General features: G+C 41.2%; 1 protein-coding gene across 2 annotated transcripts in view; it reads right to left on the minus strand.

Annotated features, from left to right (window-relative positions):
- ACP1 (acid phosphatase 1) overlaps positions 1 to 23,122 on the minus strand; it is a 350,036-nt gene that overhangs the window by 220,957 nt on the left and 105,957 nt on the right. For both annotated transcript variants that reach the window (XM_044073601.1, XM_044073597.1), the window contains exon 4: positions 19,617 to 19,678. In XM_044073601.1, coding sequence (XP_043929536.1) covers positions 19,617 to 19,678 — 62 coding nt within the window. The remainder of the gene's footprint in view (positions 1 to 19,616; positions 19,679 to 23,122) is intronic.

Below are 23,122 nucleotides of genomic sequence, written 5' to 3' on the forward strand. Positions count from 1 at the left end.
CAAGGTTAAGGGACTAAGGGGTTTGGCCTTGCCAAATTATCTATGTATTAGGTAGAATGAGCTAAAGAGATGGGACTGGGAGAAGTGTTCCCAGATCAAGCTTACAGTAGAGGCGGGCAACTGCAAGAGCCACCAACTTTAAGAACACAACAGCAATAGGGTGGGAAAAAAAAGTTTCAGTACAGATCAGAAAACAATGCCAGTAAATATATAAATAATTCAGTCAAGCAAAAATAAAGACAGTGCAGAACTTTGAAGTGCCAAAAAATATACTTGGCTCTATATTTCTAGACTGTTTGAGAAGCACTTTCAGTCAGACACAAGGAGATTCTAGCAATGATATGCAGACATTTACAGAAAGGGAATATTTTTATACCAGCAAGCCTTGAGACAACTGGAGGATCGAAGATTGAAATAGGCCAAGAAGGGAATCTTGCAAGCCCCTTCTCACTTACTGCATCTGGATTCACTGAGAAAAGACTACCCACTGTTCATTGCATTTCCTGGCTCAGTAGAAATCGCATAACCCTATTTGGTGAAACTAGTTTGTTAAATCTGCCACTGTTACTGGATTTTCTTAATGATCATATGTAGTCTGTCCCTTTTACATGCCGTTTTTTGCACTTGTGACTACCACAGAACTCGCAGCTCATTCTATCCTTCAGCCACATCCTAGTTTATCACCTTTTTCCAGTCCACTCAGTTATCATCTTCTATCTTATACCAAAAGTAAGTCATTAACCTTTCCAATGCCCCTTCAACAGCAATGGCCAACACAGAATCTCAGTCATGTTTTTCACCTTCTGTAGCCAGCCTGATAACACTAAGTAATTTTGCAGTGTAATAACTGCTTTATGCTTACCAAAAACCCTTTACTGCTTCCTCATAATGAAGCAGTATGAGAGAGGTGCAAGTATTTACTTAAGTTGGAGGCTACCCCCTCAAAATACATTTGGTAAGCAAAACACAGACACAGACAGACACGCACAGACACAGAGCATTTCACTAAACCAACTTATGCAAAGATTGTTAAAAGAATACTGCATAAGCCTCCCAGGCTAAAGAGGAAGAAAAAGCAAGACGTTACTTCACACAGCAACACATTCATGCTTCAAACCCACTCCTTGGACACATACCTCTTAAGAGACAAAAGGATGCAGACTCCAAATACTTGTGGTCCACTGAGACTGCATCAAACCATGGTAATGTTTTAGTAATAGGTGATTCTGTTGGAGGGCATAAGGGCACCATCTTCACCAGACTGAGAACAGGGTGACAGCTGTCTTTCTGGATCCAGGAAACAGGACATGACAAGGGCAATTAGGTACTTCTATCCCAGAAAATATGATTATAACAGGATAGTAGTCCAAGTGGAGGTGAATGATCTTAGATGCTCTACTCAGAGGGACATACTGAATGATATGACTAAGTGTGCTATCCATGCCTCAGAGGCAGGAAAGACACTGGTCTTGAGGGGTACTCTGCCATCTCCCAGAATGATGCAGTGACTCAAGCTGGTGTCATTCTTTGGGGACACAGAACATGCCAGCTTGGCATGAGATGGATGAAAAGACTTCTTGCTTTGCCATGGATGATCTGCACCTCTCTTAACAAGGCTTTTGCATTCTGGCTAAAACCTCTGCTGCCTCCATAGTGCCTTTCTAGGCTGGGTCCATCTGATGGACATTCCAACCTAGTAAATTCTAATTTGGAACACATTAATGTGGCTATACTCAATCCCAAGAGTCTTAACAAAAAATACCCAAAATGGAACCTCTCCTGCAACATAAGCACATTCATGCTTGTGTACTTACAGAAAATATGATTTCAGAGCAATGGAATTGTTCCATCTTCTTCTGGGCACAATGCCTATCATGTTTCCAGACCTACTGACAATAGTGGGGTATTGTCAGTATTTTTGTTAAGGATATCATCACCTTAGGACAGACTCCTTGGGATACAACAAGAACTCCTGGGAGTCCAAATCACCATAAACAAGGCTAATTATCATTTCTTAGCAAGCTACAGAAAGTACAGTTGTGTAAATAAACTTACCAAAACGGTAGATGCTCGAATGATCACAGCTGCACTAGCCTTAGCTATATGGTTTATCTCCTTCCAAGGGCATAACAGCTGTCCAGCTTCAAAAAAATTCAGAGCACCTCCCAAGCAGTCAGACCATCTAGCAGCTCAAGCTGTGCTAACTAAAAGACAAATTTGGGTGCCAAGCCCTTTACAGCTTTCTTGTCAAAAGAGAGAGGAAGCTCAGCTCTGTTAGGAAGACCAAAAAATAAACAACCATATCCTGGCATAAACAGCACTCCAAAAAAAAAACAAGGGGATGGAAAAAGGGAGAGGCTGGGGCTGCACTGATCATTTGAACATCTACTGTTATGATAAGTTTATTTACACAACTGTATTATGTCCATCATATTGATCACTACTAAAGTAACCTTAGCTATACGGGTAAATTACCCTAGCTTACTAAATTTAGGATGTGGAAGGAGAAGAGTCCAGGAGCTCCTGGAGAATGGTCCTTACAAGGCCTTATCTAGACCTAGAGAAGGAATCAAGTTTACAGTGTAAAAGTATGTACAGGAACAAGTTGCAACTTCTACAATACTCTAGACCAAAACGCTGCTGAGGTGGACACTGACCTAGTAGAATGTGCTTTTACATGGCTAGGTGGGGTAATATCTTTAAGCAGTGTAAACATAAGAAATGGAATCTGTCACCCATTTAGCCAGAGTTGTCTTGGAAATGGGTTTCTCCAACTTTACTTTGGAAAAGGAAATAATTGGTCATATTTCCTGAAAGTTTTTTGTCCTGTCAAGATAACAACGCAATTCTCTATGCACATCAAGAAGGTGAAGAGAAGATGCACCCTTGTTCTGAAAGTTAGGAAAGAATACTGGGAGACTGATAACTTGGTTGCTCTTGTGTTCACAAGCAACTTTTATAAAAAGGGCAGATTTATATGTAAAGTAACTGTCTTTGTGAAAAATTAAGAAAGATGGACTGGAAGAAAGCGAATGTAATTCCGAAATTCTAGCCGAGGTTACAGCCACCAAAAATACAGTTTTCCATGCAAGAATTTTAGGTCTACTTTGGCAGAAGGTTCAAAGGATGAGTGAAGTAAGGCTTGTAGTACCATAGTGAGAGCATTGACTTAAGGCCCAAGTAAAAAGGTACCTCTCAGAAAGACCTTGCACAATTTAGAAGAAACTAAGCAAAAAGTGCTTTCGCCTCTATGGTAATTGGATATGGCTGTCAACTTGAACTTTGATAGTGGAGTAGCTTGCTCCATCCTGAAAGACTGCAGCAAGGAAATCAAGAATTGCTGGTATTGGAGTGGTAAAGGGATCTAAAAATTTCAGGATGAGCCCAAATCGAGAACCTTTTCCATTTGCTTTTGTAAATTTTTCTTGTGGAGGCCTTAGTGAGCAAACCAAGGTGTAGCCATCATCGGAAGTGGAGAAAACATGTGGTCAATTTGGCCTGAGAGATGAGACAGGAGGTCTGGACTTGGGTCCAGCATCCAGGGAGGATGTGTCAGATGAGACCAAAGGAAGGGAAACCAGACTCGTCGAGGCAAGAAGAGGGCAAAGAGGATTACTTTGCTCTTCAACCTTTGCACTTTCTGAAGAAATTTGGTGATAAGGGGTAGGGGGGATAAGCAGAAAGAAGACCGGAGGGCCAAACATGGACTACAGCCTCTCTTGGCGATTGTCCTTCAGGAAGGATCAAGGTAAAAAACCTGCTGCATTTGCTGTTGGTTGGAGATGCAAAGTCGTCGCAGCAATGTAGACCCCATTTGTGGAATACCTGTCAGACTGATACATAGACCACTTGCGAGGTATCAGAATAGTTCAGCTTAGCCTGTCTGCTAGAATGCTGGAGTTCCCCGGTATGTGCATTGCTACTAGAAAGCAGTTGGAGATCGCCCATTGCCAAACTCTCACTGCTTCTTGACGGGGAGTAAGATCTGGTTGATCAGGTTGTACTGAGAAGACAATGAGAGGATAGCGTGCACAGAAACAAAGTGGTACTCGTTAGAAGAGGAAAGGGAAGAAATCACAAGAGCAAATGTAATAAGGGTACACAGGAAATCTAAATTGTGGGAAGGAAGAAGCAAGGGTGAGTTATTATAAACTCATGGCATAGAATCTGAAAAGATAAGTAATCCCAGTAAAAAGAAAATTAAAAGGCACAAAGGAAAATTGTAGATGATACGGTTGCAAGAAGTTAAGGGGGAAGATGATGGGAATCAGAAAACTGGCCAGGGTTTAATCTGTCGAATTGGCCTGCAGCAGACCTGAAGTAGGGAAGACACCGAGGTGCTACTATTAATAAAGGGATGCTTAGGTGAAGGTGGAAAGAAGCAGAGAAAGGAAATGGATCAACTATGGAAAGAAATGCTCAGTGGAATGGGTAGAGAAAAGCATTTTATGAATTTGAAGAGGAAAAGCCAGGTGTGTTAAAATAATTTTTTTTTAAGGAAATATTAGGAAGACATAAAAGAGAGTGGGTCAAGAAATAATGGAGATTTAATGTTAAATCGGAACCAGAGCTACATAAGTAAAATAAGGCTGACAAGTATAGTCGTGTAAGTCTTACTGACCAGTAACAGCAGATGTTCGTAGAACATACTGCCTTTCTGGCATTCAGGTAGTAGTGCTCTGCTACCCTCCCTCTGGCATCCTACCAAAACGAGTCACTCCCACTGCCGGTCTGAGTGTGATGAACCAATCTGCCTTCCAGACCCACAAACAGGACTCTTTCATTGTTCTAGGTTACAGAAAAAGAGAAGATGAAAAAGCAAGCTCTGCAAACACCTACTGTTCCAAACCAACACACATGGCAACTCCAACACCAAACTATGTAAACCCAAAATAAAGGGGGATGGTGGGTGCTGCTAGTAAGGTAGTGTGATCTATGAGCATTTACTGTTATAGGTAAGTAGGACTTGTGCAACTGTACTATGTTCAACAAACACACTGCCCTTCTGGCATAAGGGTAGATTCCCAAAGCTCATCCAGCCTGGCAGGAAAGGTAAGGGTCCAGGAGTCCCTGGAAATGTTCCTAGTGAAGCCTGCTCTGGATTTAGAAAAGGCATCTAGCTTGTAGTGCTTCATGAAGGTATGAACAGAGGATCAAGTTACTGCTTCTATAAAACTTTGAGTCCACTCCTTTCCAGTACAACACTGAAGAGGAAAAGGCCCTGGTGGAATATGCCTTTGCCTTGCCTGGATTCACCCTGTCATGGTGGGCATAACAAAAAAAAAAATACAAGCGGACAACCAATGAGCAATGGTCTTCTTGGAGACAGGTTGACCCTTCTTTGCACAGTGTATGAAATAAAAAGCCTTTCAGCCTTCCTGAAGGGTTTTATTCCATCTAGGTAGTACTTGAGCTGCTGATGCACATCCATGGTATGAAGTAGTCTTTCTCCCTTACTCTTAGATTCTGTAAAAAAAAAAACACAGTGAGATTAACAGACTAAGAGTGAATTCCGAGATCATTTTTGGCATGAAAGCATGGTTAGGGTATAACACAACCCTATCCTGGCGGAAAATCGGGCAAGACTCTCACAACATTCGAGCTTTCAGCTCATAAACTCACCTTATAAATATCAGAGCAATAAGAAAAACAGTTTTCCATGTTATAAACTTCACATTAGATTGAGCTGCTGGTTTGAAAGTTGACAAGGTAAATTTTTCCAGACATAGCTGAGATCCCATGAATGAGGAATTAGCTTGTGAGAGGTCTCATATGCAACAGCTTTTTCATGAACTGCTTTACTGCAAGAGAAAAAGAAAGAGGGGATCCACTGGCAGACCAGCACAAATGGCTGCTAAATGCACTTTAATGGATGCATATGATAAGCCACTGTATGCACCCACTAAAGTCCATACTTACGATTAGCCATACTGAAGTAGCTTATATAAATATTTTAAGACAAGAGGGCCTTAACCGTGAGGACCCTCTGGTTCCATTCAGGCACCATTTAGAAAGCTTAATCTATTTACAAACATAAAATTTTCTGGCCTCCTTAACACTTGCTGTACATTCTCATGAAACAAGTACTTAAACGGAGTCAAAACTGTTATCATCCAGATTGACAATTGTAGTTATTCCAAATGGAGGTCATATGTGGTAATTGCCTTTGGCCAAAACCATGGGCAAGTACTAAGTTAACTGCCATTCTGGGCCATGTTTTTAAGCCTCAACTGTTATGCCAAGCCTCCCTTAATATTAGAAGGGAGAATGAAGACTGCCTGGGCCAACAGGAGTTCACCTCAATGACTTCAGCATTTCTTTCACAATATACTTCTGAAGGTTAAGAATCGGAGGAAAAGGTGGAAACGCATACAGGAACATTCTTGTCCATGGGAACAGAAACACATCTGTTCCACAACCATGACTTGAAGATGTCTGAACAGAATTTCTCCTACTATCCGTTTTGAAAGGAAGTGAACAGATCTAGTTGAGACATTCCCCACATCTGGATAAGATCCTGAACACCACTGCCTTTAACTCCCACTTGTGCAGGTCTGTCCAGGACCTAGTCTATCTGCCATAACATTTTACTCTGATGGGATGTATGATGCCGGAAGAGTCACAGAATGCTATAAAAGCAGCTTCCAGTTCATCACTGTCAAATGGAACAGAGGGTATGACTTTGTACCCCCTTGTCTATTGAGGTGCCACATCACTGTGGTGATGCCCATAACCACAACAGGAGGACCCGGAGTCCATAAGTGCTGAAGGACTTTCAAGGAGTGTATCACCACTAACATTTCCTTTACTGATGTGCTTCCAGGTGTCCTTGGTGCCCCAAGTGCTCTTCACTTGCACTCTCAGTGACACCACTCCCCAAGCAAAACTGGATGAATCTAGACAGATTGCACAAAAAACAGGTGGGAAGAAGGGGGAGGGGTTCTGGGTTGATACTCAACTGTGCTCTCAACCAATGTAACTTTCATCTAATGAAGGGCAGCACTGGCAACTAGACTCCAGGGAATATAGGTGCTGGGTCCAAACAATTTCGGACATACCATTGAAATTTTCTTTATATGGAAAGAAGCTACTAATATAAAGAATCATTTTACTGATGTTGAGTGGGAGGGTGTCAGGCATGACTTCTGAAGGTTGTACTTGAATCCTAGTTGGGAGAGCAAAGTTGAGACCTTCTCTAGCAATTAAAAACATCTGGATAAAGAATCTGCGCAGATCAGCAAGTTGTCCAAGTAAGTAAACATGTGAATGCTAAGAGTCTGACAGTGGGCCACTGCTGAGGCATTTGGTAAAAACACTCAAGGTGCAGTGGATAGCCCAGGAGGCAATACAGAGAACTGACTGTGTGAACCAGGCACAACAAATCTCATATCTCGTGAAGTAATGAGCAATGGGGATATGATAATACGAATCCTTTAAGTCCAGGGTCACCATGAAACAGTGGTCAGGCAAAAGAGAAAGCACAGACTGAAGAGTGAATATCTTGAACCTGGGGACCTTGGCAAAAGTATTCAGAAAGGACATGTCCAACACCAGTCTCCAGGACTGCTCTTTTTTGGGATTCAGATAAATTCAGGAGGTGAAAAGTCCAGCATTTGCTAGAGCATAGAAGGGAATAAAGTCTGATCAGGTGGGTGAGGGAAAACCCCCTTGAACGGATGCCGATGTTCAACTGTCACCTGTATCTTCTGCAAACAATGATGAGCACCCATTTGTCAGAACCCACTGACAGCCACTCCTCTCTGTTGATGGCTACCTTTACGATACAGGGCACATGAGGGGATTCTTGAGAAAGACAGTTGCTGTGCTTCAGCATAGTTATTGGTTATCCTTTTAGGGAAAGGAACCCCTCTCGTTAGGCTTGGCAGAGTTCTCATTCTGCCATTTACTTTAGATGCCTTGGTTTTGGTTTTGTTGGGACACTGAAAATTAATCCTACTTACTGGAGGGGAAACTTGGGAATAGGGAACATTTTCATTACTCCTTTCATTAGTTGATGTCTGTCATCCCACTGTTTAATCTGATTATCTGCTATACCAAACACACAATCAGAATGAAGTGCAGCATTCAAAATCTCATTTTTATCTCATCAGAAAAGTTTTAGCTGAGCAATCAAGCATATCTCATTACCATCACCACTAATGTCACTGCATTTAAGGCACTCTTCAAAGCATATTCAGACACTTAAAGATAGTTTCCAATGTTTCTTAACAGACTTGTTCAGCATGTAACAATGCAGTGAACTTGTTTAAACTATAGATAAACCTCAACACAAAATTCCACACAAAACAACGGCAATTAAACTGTTTGAAAGCCACTGTGCTGGACTGTGCCAGCTTCCTCCCATGAGACTCTAACTACTTGCCTAGTTTATCTGACAGGACTGGGTTTGAACACGACAGTCTTTTGATTGGAAGAGGTCTCTGGGGACAAAAGCAGACTCCGCAGACAAGGAAGCTTGGAGGCCACATATGGAAGAGCACATCCTGAATTTCTTAAACACCTTTTTAAACAGATTATCAGAAGAGAATTGTAAGCTTTCTTAAAAACATCCTCCTATGCAGACTACAATGGAAGGAAGGTCATCACCTCCAGGGCCTCATTCTCTAAAAGATCATGAACTCTGCAGCTAGTGATGGCTTCCAAATGAATACATCCCTAAATCTAGCTAGCATTTGGGAAAAATAATACATCAGTTTGGGTTTCTGAACCGGTTTTGTCCTTAGATGAAACTCACTGATCAGAATTTGATAATTCCAAAACCTCAGACTCTGGATCCCCTTCAAAATCAGGATCCTTGGGTGGTTGAACAGGGATAGGCACACTGGTGCTGTGCATAACCTGGGTTTGGACGCCATAATTAAACTGCCTGAACAATGGGTCTAGCCAAAGCCACAATCTCTGGTGGTGAAATTTGCACTATAAGGCATATATTTACATTCCTATGCACCTCATTTTTTTCCTTTCATGTGCAAGATACCCAAGTGCAATAACTTTGTTGTTTACTGTATTACATTACATAATATTATATTGTTTGGCGTTGTATTCTATTCTCTTATTTATTCATGCTTAGTATATGTAAATGCACCTTAGAAGGATTGCTACAAATTTCATTGTACTTGTGCAATGACAAAGGAATCTTATCTTAAAACGGTCATAGACTGTTACCCTGCAATGTGATGGACACACTCCTTTTTTTGCATACACTACACTACCTCTACCCCTGGGGAAGGATGCATCAACATTGGCAATGGATTCTGCACCCCTGACATCCCATCTCTCCTAAAGAGTTTGGTTCTCCAACAACCAGCAATGATACATCTCATATCATGCATGGAGGCAAAAGAAGGGGAGTAGTCAGACATTCTACCAAAGGCTACTGCAGATTCACAAGTCATAGGCTGAAGCACATTTCTCAATTTCTATTTTTTTTTTAAGCTGCACAAGGGGTCGATGAAAGTGGGGCACGGAATCACAAAACTAGGCAGATCGATACCAAATCCTAGCTAAACAGTCAGCCCAATAAAAAACTGGACAAACTTCACTATACTCCCTCTAAACATCAATCTGAAGTCCACTTCTGCAGAGATACTTTTCGGAATACTACACAGAGTAAAACAAACACAGTTCAAAGCACAAAAGTTCCTCAATTTTAATAAACAAAGGCTAGTTTCAGCATCAAATGATCAGAAAGGCATAAAACAGAATTAGGCAAGAAATAAATTTATGAAAGATTTTTCTCAGAAATGTTTAAATGACTCTAACTATTGAATTACAGGTATCACTATGACACTGTCATAGTCTATGTGAGTGATAATGACCTGAAACATACCTCCCTTCACTACGTGAAGCAAGCCATAATCGAGTTGCTGATTATGCACCTCAGTCAGGTATGAGCCTAGCAATGAGCATCATATTACCTTCTTCAAGAATTATGCCATGTTACCAACAGAAAATGATTGGCTTAGCTCCTGGTGTCAATCCAAGTGGGTACAATATTTGACTGCCTGAGATGACATGGGTGACAGACCATGCTGCCTTGCCAGGGATAATCTGCACTTAACCCCGCTAGGCTTTTGAATATTGGCAAATAACTTTTCCACCCCCCCTTGTGTCTTTTTCAGGCAACGCCAAACTGATAAGCCTCCTGACTTAAATGAACTTACGAAGGAACACCTGAAGGTGCTACAATGCTAGAAGTCTTAAGAAACTCCACTCTCTGCAAGCTTTCCTCTCTCTGGAGTGTGGAGACATTTGTGTAGTAATGGAGACATGGTTTAAAGTCACAAAGAGGACCTCAGCAATGCAAAGTTATAATACCTTTCACACCTTTAGACCAGTTACTGCACAGGATGGAACTAAATGTGGAGGACTCTCAGTCTATATCATAACCAATCTAGCACCCAAATTAGTTGAAGTGGATGACCCACTGGAACTCGTACATGTACAACTCACCATAAACAGGGTCTCATACCTACAGGTCCCCTTCATGCCCCAGGAAACCCATACTACCTATCTCAGTGTACTAGTGTCCTCAGCGCTCAACCCAATACGATATTCATGGGGTATCTCTATTACTCCTCTATAGACTGGGAACCCCATACCACTTCTAATGAACAAGCCCAGCCATTCCTAAACTTTAACAACAACATCTTGGAACAGTCAGCCATTCTCCTACCAAGGGTACAAACATCTCTGACCTTGTACTCACAAACATGGGGTGGAGGGGGGGGGGGGATGATGTTCCTCACCAATGTAATGTCTTTGCTCATCAGATCTGAGTATAAAGCAGTACTGCTTGAAATAAAAATTAAATCCAGGGATCTAGCGAAACCAAAAAACCTTTAAAACTATTCCAAGTACCACCAAACCCAGTAAGCACCACCGCATATGCGGAGCTATTTACAAAATCTTTGTTCAGCTATACTGATAGCTGTTTACAGTGAGCTGTACCCCTTGTATTAAGAATAAAACGAGCTCAAAAGACAAACTACTCTGATAGAATCACAATATCAATGGGTTATACAACAAAATAAAAAAATATGTGCAAGTCATCAAGCGCTTTAGAAGTGAACCTTCACATGATGCCAGATAAATGCAGCACTATATGGTCAACATACATAAAGACTATAATATATTCCTAGAGTTCCACCAAGTCTGAAACAGCATGTTGGAAAATCCATTATGGCTCTTTTACAGATGTATCTACTGCCAGTCATGGCTGGAATATATGCTAGCTTTGTTAGATACCATGCATTATCTAATTTCCCAGATGCTATGGACCTTTACTTGTGGTATATCTATTAATATTATGTACTAGAGGTCACAGTAAAAATGATAAATACTATGGCACTGCATGACCTTTAAAGAAAAGAAAAGTCTGTTTTGTCTTTTGACAAGTTTTGAGTCTAGTTTTAACAAAATGCACACTGAAATGCAGGGTGTTATGCTGCTAGCATAGCTGGGTAGTTGGCAGATGGGCAGTTTCCTTCTGGACACAAACCACTGAACCGCAGACCATTTCAGTATTAAACATTTAATACATTTTCATGGGGGCTACTTCTGCTTTAGACGGGATAGATGCGCTGCTAGGTTTGCCTAGGGCACTTTCACAGTAAATTTACAGTGGGTTTACCTACACCACAATTTGACATACCATCCAGTAGTCACTATCGTTCTGCCTATATTTTATGCACAGTTTTACAATTGCAGAAAATTCTAACAAATAATTATCCCCAATCAAATCATTAAGATCCATGATGCCAGTTGTGTATCCCATTAATTTTTAATTTGTTTTCATAGCAGTTCCGAACAACCAAACAGCAGAATCAAGGGCAAAGTCAAAACCTATCAGTGCCAAAGGCCCTAAATTGGGGACACTTAAAATATTCACTTTACCAACTTAGGAGATTGGCAGAATAAGGCAACATTTACATTACGAAGCACTGCATTCATCTACATTGAGTTATTTATAGCTCTACCCAGATTTCTTGCTGTAAGAGGTTGAGGGGCATGCACAAACCTCTTCACTGCTGCCAAGGCATCGCTCACTCTCACTCCTCACTGTCCGTCACACACAATCTCTCTCTCTCAATCTCCCACACACAGAGCCTCTTCTGCTTTTATACATGCATTCACTCACACATCGGTCTCACTCTGCTATCTCCTTGTAACACTGGACAACTCCTGTTCCGCCTTTTTTTTTTTTTGGGGGGGGGGGTATTTAGTTAAGGAGTGTGTGTGTGGACATGTGCATATGTCTAGCATCGGACATCTCTCTCTCGATCTGCTATCACCTGTACCCCTTTTTTAATTTTTTTGGGGGTATTATTTAGTTAATGTGTGTGTGCGCACGCTGTTGAAATCTAAAGTAGAGTATGGAAGACAAACTCTGCCCTTAGTGGACAGAGTTAGAGTTCCATACTTCTGTTTCACTCTGAGCTCGCAGAGCATACCATAAAAAGTTTCAATTCAAAAACATCCTGGCCAAGTGTAAGAGGAACAAATCCATACATACTAAAAGCCCCCGACCAATCTAAACAGTCTAAATTTGAAGAAAAAAATAACTTCTTAGGCAAAGGACAACCACAAAGTCTTCTACAGCCACGACTGTAACCTCTGGGGAAATGGGAACAATGTGCAGAACTTCCAACCATTTGGCTGACAGATTCAGCTCAAATTTCTCCCCTCACCTCCCAAATATTCCCAAGGAAATACCACATGCCACAATCCCCCCTACCATTACTAAGGAACAGGTGATTAATGCACTTTCCCAGGCCAAAACCACTGCATCGATGGGCCCAGTTAACATTCTTGAATGCTTCCAATACCATGAAACGTGACCACTCTCATCCACTTGAATCACTTTTCAACTGCAGCCTACAGTCTGTTTTTTTTTGCCCAAGGAATGGAATATGTCTACAGTCATTCCCATATACAAAGGAGGTCCAGCCACTGATATGGGTAGCTACATGTCCATTAAGTAGGACCAGCCTCATATACAAGGCCATGGAAAGAATAATCATGGACATGATATATAAGGACATAGTTAACTTGCAAACACTGAACATATCACAGTTTGGCTTTGTTAAAGGAAGGTCATGCCTTATAAATCTACTGGACTTTTTTGAGAGGGTCACCAAAGCAATGGATAAAGGTAAGACTGTGCACACTGCTTACCTCAACCTGGCCAAGACGTTTTGATACAATACCACATTCAGGCATTATAGACCAGCTCAATAATTTAGATATAAATCCTTTTATCACCTGCTGGATAGCCATCTGGCTCACTGATGGGACCCAAGAGGTCAATATAGGTGAGGCCACCTCCACCAAGAGGCCAGCCAGTCACTAGTGGAGTCCCTTAGAATAGGTACTGGGCCCAGTCTTTTTTGCAATCTACTTCTCTATAATGGAAGCAAATGCTGAAGGTTTATGGCTAAGTTTGTAGGGGATTGCAAGCTGGGGGTCATCATAGAGTCCCCTGGAGACACTAGCATTCTTCAAGAACTCCCGTCCGACTAACAAATGGTGCCAAAACCATGGTATTAACCTCAATGCTAAGAAATGTGTAAATTGTACTTTTTGGAAGTCAACCATCCCGGCTAATTTCCATGTTGATAATACGACCCTAAAAGTTGACCCAGTGGTCAGGGATCTAGGGGGACAGTAGACTGACCTTCGACCATGATGTGGCTACAGTAGTGAGGAAATCCTTTTATGCTGCGCAACTTATAAGTAAGAGCATGGTGTCTAGATCCAAAGAGGTCATTCTTCCACTGTACTCTGCCCTTAACAGACCAGAGTACAAAACTCCCTTCGGTATGTACTTGACCAGGCATTTGCAGCCACCAGACTGGCCTCAGATGTTCCTCACAAAAAGAATACAAGGCATAACAAACCTGCTTTATGGAGAGCACCTTAAAACCATTTCCCTCTACTCAGGCTCCGACAGATTGCTGAGGGGTGATCTATGCCTGGCTTACAAGGCATCCACAGACTTTACAATCATGAATCTTCTGCATACTCGTAAGTCAATCAGTATCAGAAATGCAAGGTCTATGGACCTGAATTTTGTCTGTGACAAACAGAATTTGCTGGAGACACACATACGTGTCCCAAAGATTGCCCCTCCTCCTGAACAGGATTCCCATCCACGTGAAGTGGATGAGGAACAGGAAGTTTACACTGGGCCTGGCACCCTTGTCATTTATAGGCAGAGAGAACTTATAAATGCCTGGCCGTCAATGTCCTAGTTAGACACAGGACATTACTATTCGTTTGGGATACCTTAGCTAGGTGTAAATAGGCACCCCTGGGTCGTTTGCTACTACGAAACATAAAAAAATACCAAAATCACAATTTAAATGAAAACATCTTTTAAAACGCTGTAAATCTAAGCACCTCAAATACTTATAACTCCAGAAACAAAACTACAACAGCAATTTTTTTTTTTATTTTATACTGCAGGTAAAGGAACTCCCCTCCCTCCGAAGTGCATATACTTTCCCAAACAAACTAAAAAAAAATAAATAAATAAAAATTTGTAGAATACAACATTTAAGCACAGACAAAAAAAGGCAGAGGAAGGAAATAAAATACAAAAGGGTTTCATATTGGAGCTTATCAGCTGAAGAGATCCACAGTAAGTAGCTGTCTTCCACGAGATCCTTCTCTTACCAGAGCACAAGAAAACTGAAAGGATCCTGTCTGTGGGTTTGAAAGGCAGTCCCTGTAATGCCATGTGATGTTCCATCACATCCACAGACAGGCAGTGGGAGGGACCCTGAGCTTTGGTAGGCTGACAGAGAAAGGATAGCAGAGCACTACTACTTATACACCACTAAGGCAATATGTTCATTGAACAGTCAAGCTTCACCATAACTCTGTATGGCAAACAAGGGTTGGGCAGGTTCAAGGAAACAAATGCCTTCACTTTTGCAAATGATGAAAACTAGCCAGCTACCAGACCACATTACATACATTAACTTTTTTTTTTTTGTTTTGGAGACCATGCTCACTAGATAAATTGATTTAATTATCAAGAGTGCCCCTGCAGTGTGTAAGAGCTGGAATCTTATATGGTTCCTTTTCTTAAGAGCTCTTGTTTTCTCAAGTTCTTGTGTGTACCTACCAACTGTAGGTAGATTAGATAGTACCGGACAAAGGATGCACTGCCTAACTCTTAGAAGCTCAGCTTGGAGGGATTCCACATATTTCTGTTTTCTGACTAATAAGGCGAAGACAGTTATGCAGAAATAAAGTCTTGCTAAGTAAATACGGGAACTCCCTTGAAAGTACAGCCTTTAGAAGCCTGTAAAACTCGTTAACATCTATGCACCAGTCTATCAGATATTAACTGTATTCAGGAAACGCATCTTTCTTGAGGCTGAGCATGATGCACTTTTTTTTTGCAAAAGTTTTTTTTTTTTTTTTGTAAAAGGTCCGATCCAAATTGTTATGATCTTCCTCCAACAAGTTGCTGTACAGGGCCATGGCACACAGAGATAAAGCCTTAACTATGGCCCAGGTGATCCTGGCTCTATTAACAGGGAGTAATGGGCATATCCATCAGGGGGGTATTAGCCTAGGTGTTCCCTGCGGGGAAGCGTGGGCACAGGGGAGTAATCCTCAGATTTAACAGGCAAATACAGGGGAGGGGGCTTCCAAGAGTTTGGTCACTTTTGAAAAAAATCCCTCGAGGAAGTAGTGAATACCCCCTCCAGTTACGCCCTCAGGTTCTGCGTCAGCCCAAGCCTTAGAATAGGAGACTGTCTGACAGACCTGGTGATGGACTTGGGGTATTGGGATAGATAAAAAAATGATGCAGAAGGGGAACAAAACGGAATGTTGGTGTAGAAGGATGACCATTCAGACATTAATACAGACATCTGGCCACAGAGAGTTCAGATCTTTTAAGGGCCCTAAAGGGATACACAGGCTGGGATCAATTTATGACACAATGCTTACTGAAATTTCTATGGATTTATACACACAAATATCAGTCAGCAATTTCAAAAAGGGATTTGGGAAAGTTGTGGTCACTTCAAGAGGCCGCCTTTTTGGGGGGGTGGGGTAGGGTTAACTTCCATACACATGCAGGTATTAAACAGGTCTTAAACTTGTTGCTCTGGCAAGAACAGCAAAATAAAAGACATGACTAGCAGCACTGCACTATCTAGTGGCCCAGGGATTAATGTTTTGTCCCAGTTTTACTCAACTGCATTGTACACACCAGTAATCATCTCACATTGACAGAATCTTTGTATAAAAGGATATAGAGAGTGGAGCTCCATGTTTGTAGTTTCCTTGGTAACCTTTGTCACAGCCCACCTTTCTAGATGTAACAGTCATTCGAGCATCAGATTCAAGACTAAAAGCCTTTTAGAGATTATCCATTTTTACTGCTTGCCCTGACTTGGAAGATATGGAGGAACTTCCCTCCCCAAAATACTAAGGGAGAAGTTCAAATACTAGATTCACACATGCATAGCTATGTAATATGCAAAAGGCACAATTAGAAACCTGAATACAAAGAAATTGCGGGCCTTCTAATATGGTGTTTCTCTGGTAAGAAGTCAGAATGATGTTGACATAAAGGCTTTCATTTCTGCAGTCATAAAACGGACATAGAAAGTATTGGATATTAAATTCCATATATCTTTAGAATAGGCTAAAAACTGCAATAAGGCAGCCCTCTCCCCTAAACATCTTGAAAGAACAGCATTAAAATTTTGTCAGTGTGAAGAGGCGCAACATCACAAAAATCTTTGTTCTGGTAAACATTTACTCCTAAAGCTGATTAATATACTTTTTAGGGAGCAGCAGGTAAAAGCAGTAAGTCATAAGGATGTACAAGATTATCTCACAGAACAATTACCAGTTTAATGGAAGCTCCAACAAAACTGCAGGAGGATTTAATAGTCAAAAAAAAGTAAGCTATTCCTAGGTCATGATACCAAGGGATAGGGTCATCATTAACCCTCAATCAATTAGATTTGTCAGAATCCCTAAAAATTGTGGAGAAAATCATTAGTAACTGTGTGGCTAAAAAGGTAAATCCCCAAAACATCATTCACAGTTCTGGTCAGACCAATATATATTTTAAAACCTATATTATAAACTTTACATGGCCATTTGGGCTAGACATGTTAGCTGTTTAATAAACTATCTTCAAGACCAGGTGGACTCCATATCGTACAAGAAGGTGAGGGGCTGTAACAGATAACCAATCAGGGCAGGGCAAGAAAAAAAAAAGTTTACTTTCATAGTCATTAGAGTAGATGCTGAAAAGGCTTTTTAAAAGTTATCCTTGCCATACCCTTTCACAGATTGAGAGGTGGGGGTGTACAGATTTGTTCTGGCGGGGGTTCAAACATTCTAGAGAGTGCTCCTTTTTATAATGGCACAAAGCAGGGGTGTCTTTCTTCCTCAGCTGTTTGTTCTAGCCATGGAGCCCTTGAGTATTGTCCTCTGGAATTCTCCAGCCACACAAGGCACTAAGTGACAACCTCTTCCTGCTGTAGGCTTGTGTAGATGATCTCAAGTTAGTACCCCACCCCCACGCCAGTCAGGAAATGTTATTCTGGGAGTGGATCCACTCTTCTTCTAAGAAAAGTGCAAGTACAATTAATCAAGCTTTAGGTGGCCATAATGACAGTCTCGATACAAAATGGGCCAAATCTTCGGCTGTCTATGAAGAAAGACTATTCCTGCTGAAAGAAAGCTTCCACTAACTAAACTATTACACTCTCTAGTCACATCAGTGGTTCATGCATCAAAGATAGTACAAAATAATTGGAGGTAATCCATGGCAAAGTTTTTCTGGACACCAAGAAAACCAAGGGTTAGGACTGAAAAACTCTCGAGGGTAGCACAAAGATCAAAACACACTACCAATAAAGCAAGCTCCATTTTTTTTTTATGTTTAATGTTAATGTGCAAGTCTTTAGGAAACTGACTGAACTCATCAGTTTAAAAACAGGAATGAAAGAAAAAGTGACCCACTGTAGTGACATAAAAATCCTACTACGGCTCAACAGACAAAGAATTAAAGACTCACTTGAAGGGCTACCTCCCTTTTTTTTTCAAAAGAAACATTTACAGCAGGCTATCCCAAAGCCATTTTAGACAAAACTTTTGCTGTCCTTTCAGCTTTATTTTGGGACAAAAGTGAAATTATATCAAGATACTGCACAACTAGATGAACGTACTTCCGTGTTTTTTTTTATTTTTGGATTGCAGCCAACTGAAGAAACATGGCAGAGCTGCTATCCTTCTGGATGCCCAAGACTGTTTAAGACACAATAATTGACTAGAGCATGTCTGACTGTGTCCATTCACTACCTAAAAGCTAGATTTCTTTGTGATTTCTACAATGAATAAGTGGGGCTAAACAGCTCCGAGTAAGATGTCAAAAGTCTTGAATTTATTTCTCTGTTAGGGATATAACCTTGCCCTTTCCAAAAAAAACGTTTTGGCAGAGTATAGAAATATAGAAAGGTTGACCTTCTTCCAAAAGGTAGAGTCTCTTTACATTGCCATCCTTTACTCTAGTGCCTTCCTCAGTAGTGCTTTGTTCATTCACATGATGCACCACACACTGCAGTTGTATGACCCTTAACAGTGTTCAAGAATGTATGTCTGCCAATGGGGCTAGTCCTGGTGTTTCTCGGACATCTTTGGTGACTCGCCTTATTTCTAACTTTATACCTGCAAATGGCCTTATTTGAAAAAAATGAAGGAAAGGCATGTTAGAATTTTGGGAGGGGGTATACTTGTTGACATCTGCAAAAACTGCTTGGGAGACTCTTACCCAATTCTACCCTTATTGCACAGGCGAGATTATGCTGGTGGCTGTTGCACAGCAGTGTGCCAGTACGCCTTAGGACAGGACTGTTCCTCCTACTATACTGGAATGGTATTTCAGAATTAGCACTCCATACACCGACAGAAGATATTTTAGCTATCATATAAACTTAGGCCTGATTATATCTACACACACACAAACATATATATCAATAACATTTTAGGAAGACAGGAATTTTTTTATTTTTTGTAGTAACTATGAAATTACAAGGTCTGTGTTTGTCACGGTTTAGTATATGCACTGTTGTTCACCTATTATGTATCAAGCCTGCCTGTGGATCCTTTTCTCTTGTATGTTCCAAGACCCCCCCAACCATCCAGTAATCTTTTAAAAAAGTTAACACAAAAGTATTACGTTGTACATGCATGTTTTACTGTACATGCTGTGGCAGCAAGCAAAGACAAGTTACAAAGTGATGCAGAAAATCCTCTCTACAACCAACAGCATCTTACTGTAGTTATACACACAAATGGGAATATTCATGTAAATCCAGTACTTGTTCTATAAAAAAATATATAATGCAACACTAAAAGGGTATAGGAAACCAGTTATAAAACATCTTTATGTTATCAAAAATAAAAGAAAGTCCAAAACCTGAGGACAGAGCTTGCTACTTCTAAGAGTTCAATTTTTTCTTGAATCAATTCCTGCTAGCTATGAAAAACGTAAGGAGAATTGTGACGTTTGAGACAAAAGTGCATCATAACAGGCATCAGGTTTATCATCTTACCTTAAATTGCTCTCATCCATACAAAGAATGTGTTCAAATGAAGCAAAATCATCATTTGTAACCTACAAATATAATGAATGAAAAAAAAAAAAATAGATTGTTAATTCTCCCGAATGATCCATCAAATTTCATAAAGTAAGAAAAAGATGCATACATTCCTCTCAAATTTCATAAAGTAAAAAAAAGATGCATACATTCCTCCTGTCATTCTACACATCACTGTTTACAGTACACTGCATTACTAGGTTTCTGCTACCTTTTTTACTTGGAAGTGCTGCAACATGCTATAGCCTCAAAAACATGCATACTTCACTGCTTTCATGGTTCATAACTAGGTCATGAGAATAACTGCTATTATGAAAGCCTGCTTCTCACATAAGGCTACCCCCCCCAAAAAAAAGTGGTGCAACCTCTGAAGGTAATTATATTAAGTAATTGGATGCAATGGACTACCCCCTCATGGCAGATGGGGGGAACTTAGCAGGGCTGCCATTCTTCATTTTCTTTCAGTTTTTAGGAAACAGGCTATCAACAAAATAGTCATGGATTTCATGACACAACTCACTACAATCTGATCTACTCAGAATATAAACAGTCTCCTTTCTTACTCCTAAGCATCAAAGTCCTCAGATAAGAACAGTAAAAAAAAGCACATGCAGTACACAGTTTTGCCACTCTCTCAAAATGAGATACCAAACACCAAAGGCACATTAATCGTACCTATACAGTCCAACACAGTTATGGACTAAAAAATGAAGGAGACTTAGCTCAGTCCATATACTTATTTTCAAGATGCACAACTACAAATGCTAAACTGCTATGTACAGCAATATTAAAATTCTTACTCCCTCCAAAACAACAGAAATAAATGGTACACAGAAGACCCTCATTACAGAGCTGCCACAAATTAATACTGCTGCACTTTTTTAGATTTTGGTACGTGGCTACCTCTGGGGAATAGCTGCCACTTCTGCTGAAGTCATGCCCTGAAAGTTAAAACAAAGCCTGAAACCTGCAAGCATATCTTTTTTTTGTAAATTTATAGACACTGGTAAATGATATAATACCACATGACAAAATAACATGAACGTGGAAAAAAATTAGTCTTAGCACTGTTACTCAACAGTTGTCAGCAATCACAGACAATACATGAACAAGAAAATACATACAATTTCCTGCTGATAAAATTTATTTCCCGTTTCTACTGTTAAGTTGCTTTATATAACCAACTATCACTTCACCCATGTTGGGTTTTTTAGCTTTCTAATTTTTTCTTTTTTTACTTATTAACGCTTTGCTGACCGGGTGACAAGTTAAGTACCACTAGGCTAGTTGCCTCTTCATATGACTACGAGAAACTGGGCCAGAGCACAGAGGAACTTTCTTTTTTCGATGAGACATGGAACTTTTACATCCACCACAGTTACCACCAACTCGGACAAATGAGACTTAAGTTTGACATGCCATCTGAAGGCCAGCTGCATAAAATGTTCGGACAGGGTTAACCTCTTGTGATGTAAACACCTTTTTACAACACAAGTACCTTCTGAAACATGAAATGATTTGAAGGGACAGGTATACCTCAAAGAGAATACAGCTGTTCTGGAACATACTCCTCACTACATAACATTAGAAGTTATGTACTCACCATAACGTTCCATCTGAGTAGGTGTATTCATTTGTCTGCAACCTGTGGGTTATGGATCCGATATCGGATCCGAACCGGCATAGTTTTCCAGCTATGGATCCAAGCTCTCAGCTCCTCCCCTCACCCATAATGCCCTGCTCTACCCTCATGACCTCAGATCGAGTTTGCCAAAGCAACAATACCCTCAAAAGGGTAACAAGGAATATGCAGGAAACTGAAAGGCCAGGGGATAGGAGGCGGATGGTTGCAGACAAATGAATACACCTACTCAGATGGAACGTTATGGTGAGTACATAACTTCTAAATCTGAAGTAGGATATTCATTTGTCTGCAACCTGTGGGACAGAGTCCCCAGCTACCTGAATCTTGGGCGGCCATCATGGAAGGATATTCGAGCACCGCTGAGCCAAAGGATGCTCTACCCCTAGATGCAAGATCCAACTTATAGTGAGAAATAAATGTATGAGATGAAGCCCACGTGGCTGCTGCACAAATATCATCTAGAGGAATCCTAGCCTTGAAGGCTGCCGAGGTAGAAACTGACCGGGTTGAATGGGCATGAACACCCCCGTGCGGCCTTCCTGACGCTTGATAAGCCAATAAAATGCACTGTGAAATCCAGCGGACAGAGAAACTTTAGAAATTGGCTTGCCCAAATTGAATTTTGCAAAGGAAATAAACAGCTGGTCGGATTGCCTATGACCAGCTGTCCTGTTGAGATAAAATCTAAGTTGCCTGTGAACATCTAGTGAGTGTAGCTTATATTCACCTTTGTTTTCATACTTAGGGAAGAAAACAGGGAGGTTAATGGATTGATTGATGTTTGCTTCAGAAGCGATTTTAGGAAGGAAGGACGGGTTGGTCCTGAGGGAGACACGGTCCGGATGAAATACCAAGTAAGGAGGTTTAGCTGATAAAGCTTGAAGTTCAGAAACTCTCTTGGCTGATGTAATGGCTACCAAAAGGCTGTCTTGTAGGACAAGAATTTGAGATCCACCGAGCCGCTGGCTCGAAGGGGAGCGGTCAAGGCCTGTAGGACCAAAGCAAGGTCCCAAGGGGGAACTGCTTGCTTTATAGGGCCCCTAAGAAGGAAAGTACCTTTAAGAAATGTTTTGCACAATTTGGCTGACATAAGAGGATTAGACTCTTGACCAATGTGATAGTGAGAAATTGCCGCCAGTTGAACTTTGACTGTGGAACTGCTGGCACCATCATTAAAGAGAGAGGTTAGAAAATCAAGCACTACAGGGAGAGGAACCGTGAAGGGATTTAGGCCTTGCCGCTCCGCCCACACAGAGAACGTTTCCATTTGCTTCGTAAACCTTTCTAGTGGATGGTTTATGAGCCGCCACCAAAATAGCCTTTACCGTGAAGAAATACCGAGTCCTTATCAAGAGTGGAACTGGAGCAGCCAAGCGGTCAGCTTCAGGTTGTCCAGGTTCGGAGGAGGAATGCAGGATGGATGGGATATCAGATCCGAATGGGATCTAGAATCCAAGGAGGATTCACCGAGTGAGACCTTAGGAAGGGGAACCAGATCTGTCGAGGCCAGAATGGAGCAATGAGAATCATTCTGCAACCCACCCGAGAGGCTTTCTGAAGAACTTGCAGCATCAGAGGCAAGGGTGGATAGGCATACAGAAGACCGGGTGGCCAAGCATGCACCAGAGCGTCTCTTGGGGTACCTCCGGGAGGAGGTATTAGAGCCGAAAAACTGTCGCACTTGGTGTTTGAGGGAGAAGCAAAAGATCGCATGAAGGGTTCCCCACCGTGCGAATATGCTCCGCTACTTGACAATTGAGAGACCACTCGTAAGGGGTCAGAATGGTGCGACTGAGCTTGTCCGCTAGGATGTTGG

The sequence above is a fragment of the Protopterus annectens genome, chromosome 1.part1, assembly GCF_019279795.1.
Source record: "Protopterus annectens isolate FY-2018-M chromosome 1.part1, PAN1.0, whole genome shotgun sequence".
NCBI classification, from domain to species: Eukaryota; Metazoa; Chordata; order Ceratodontiformes; family Protopteridae; genus Protopterus; species Protopterus annectens.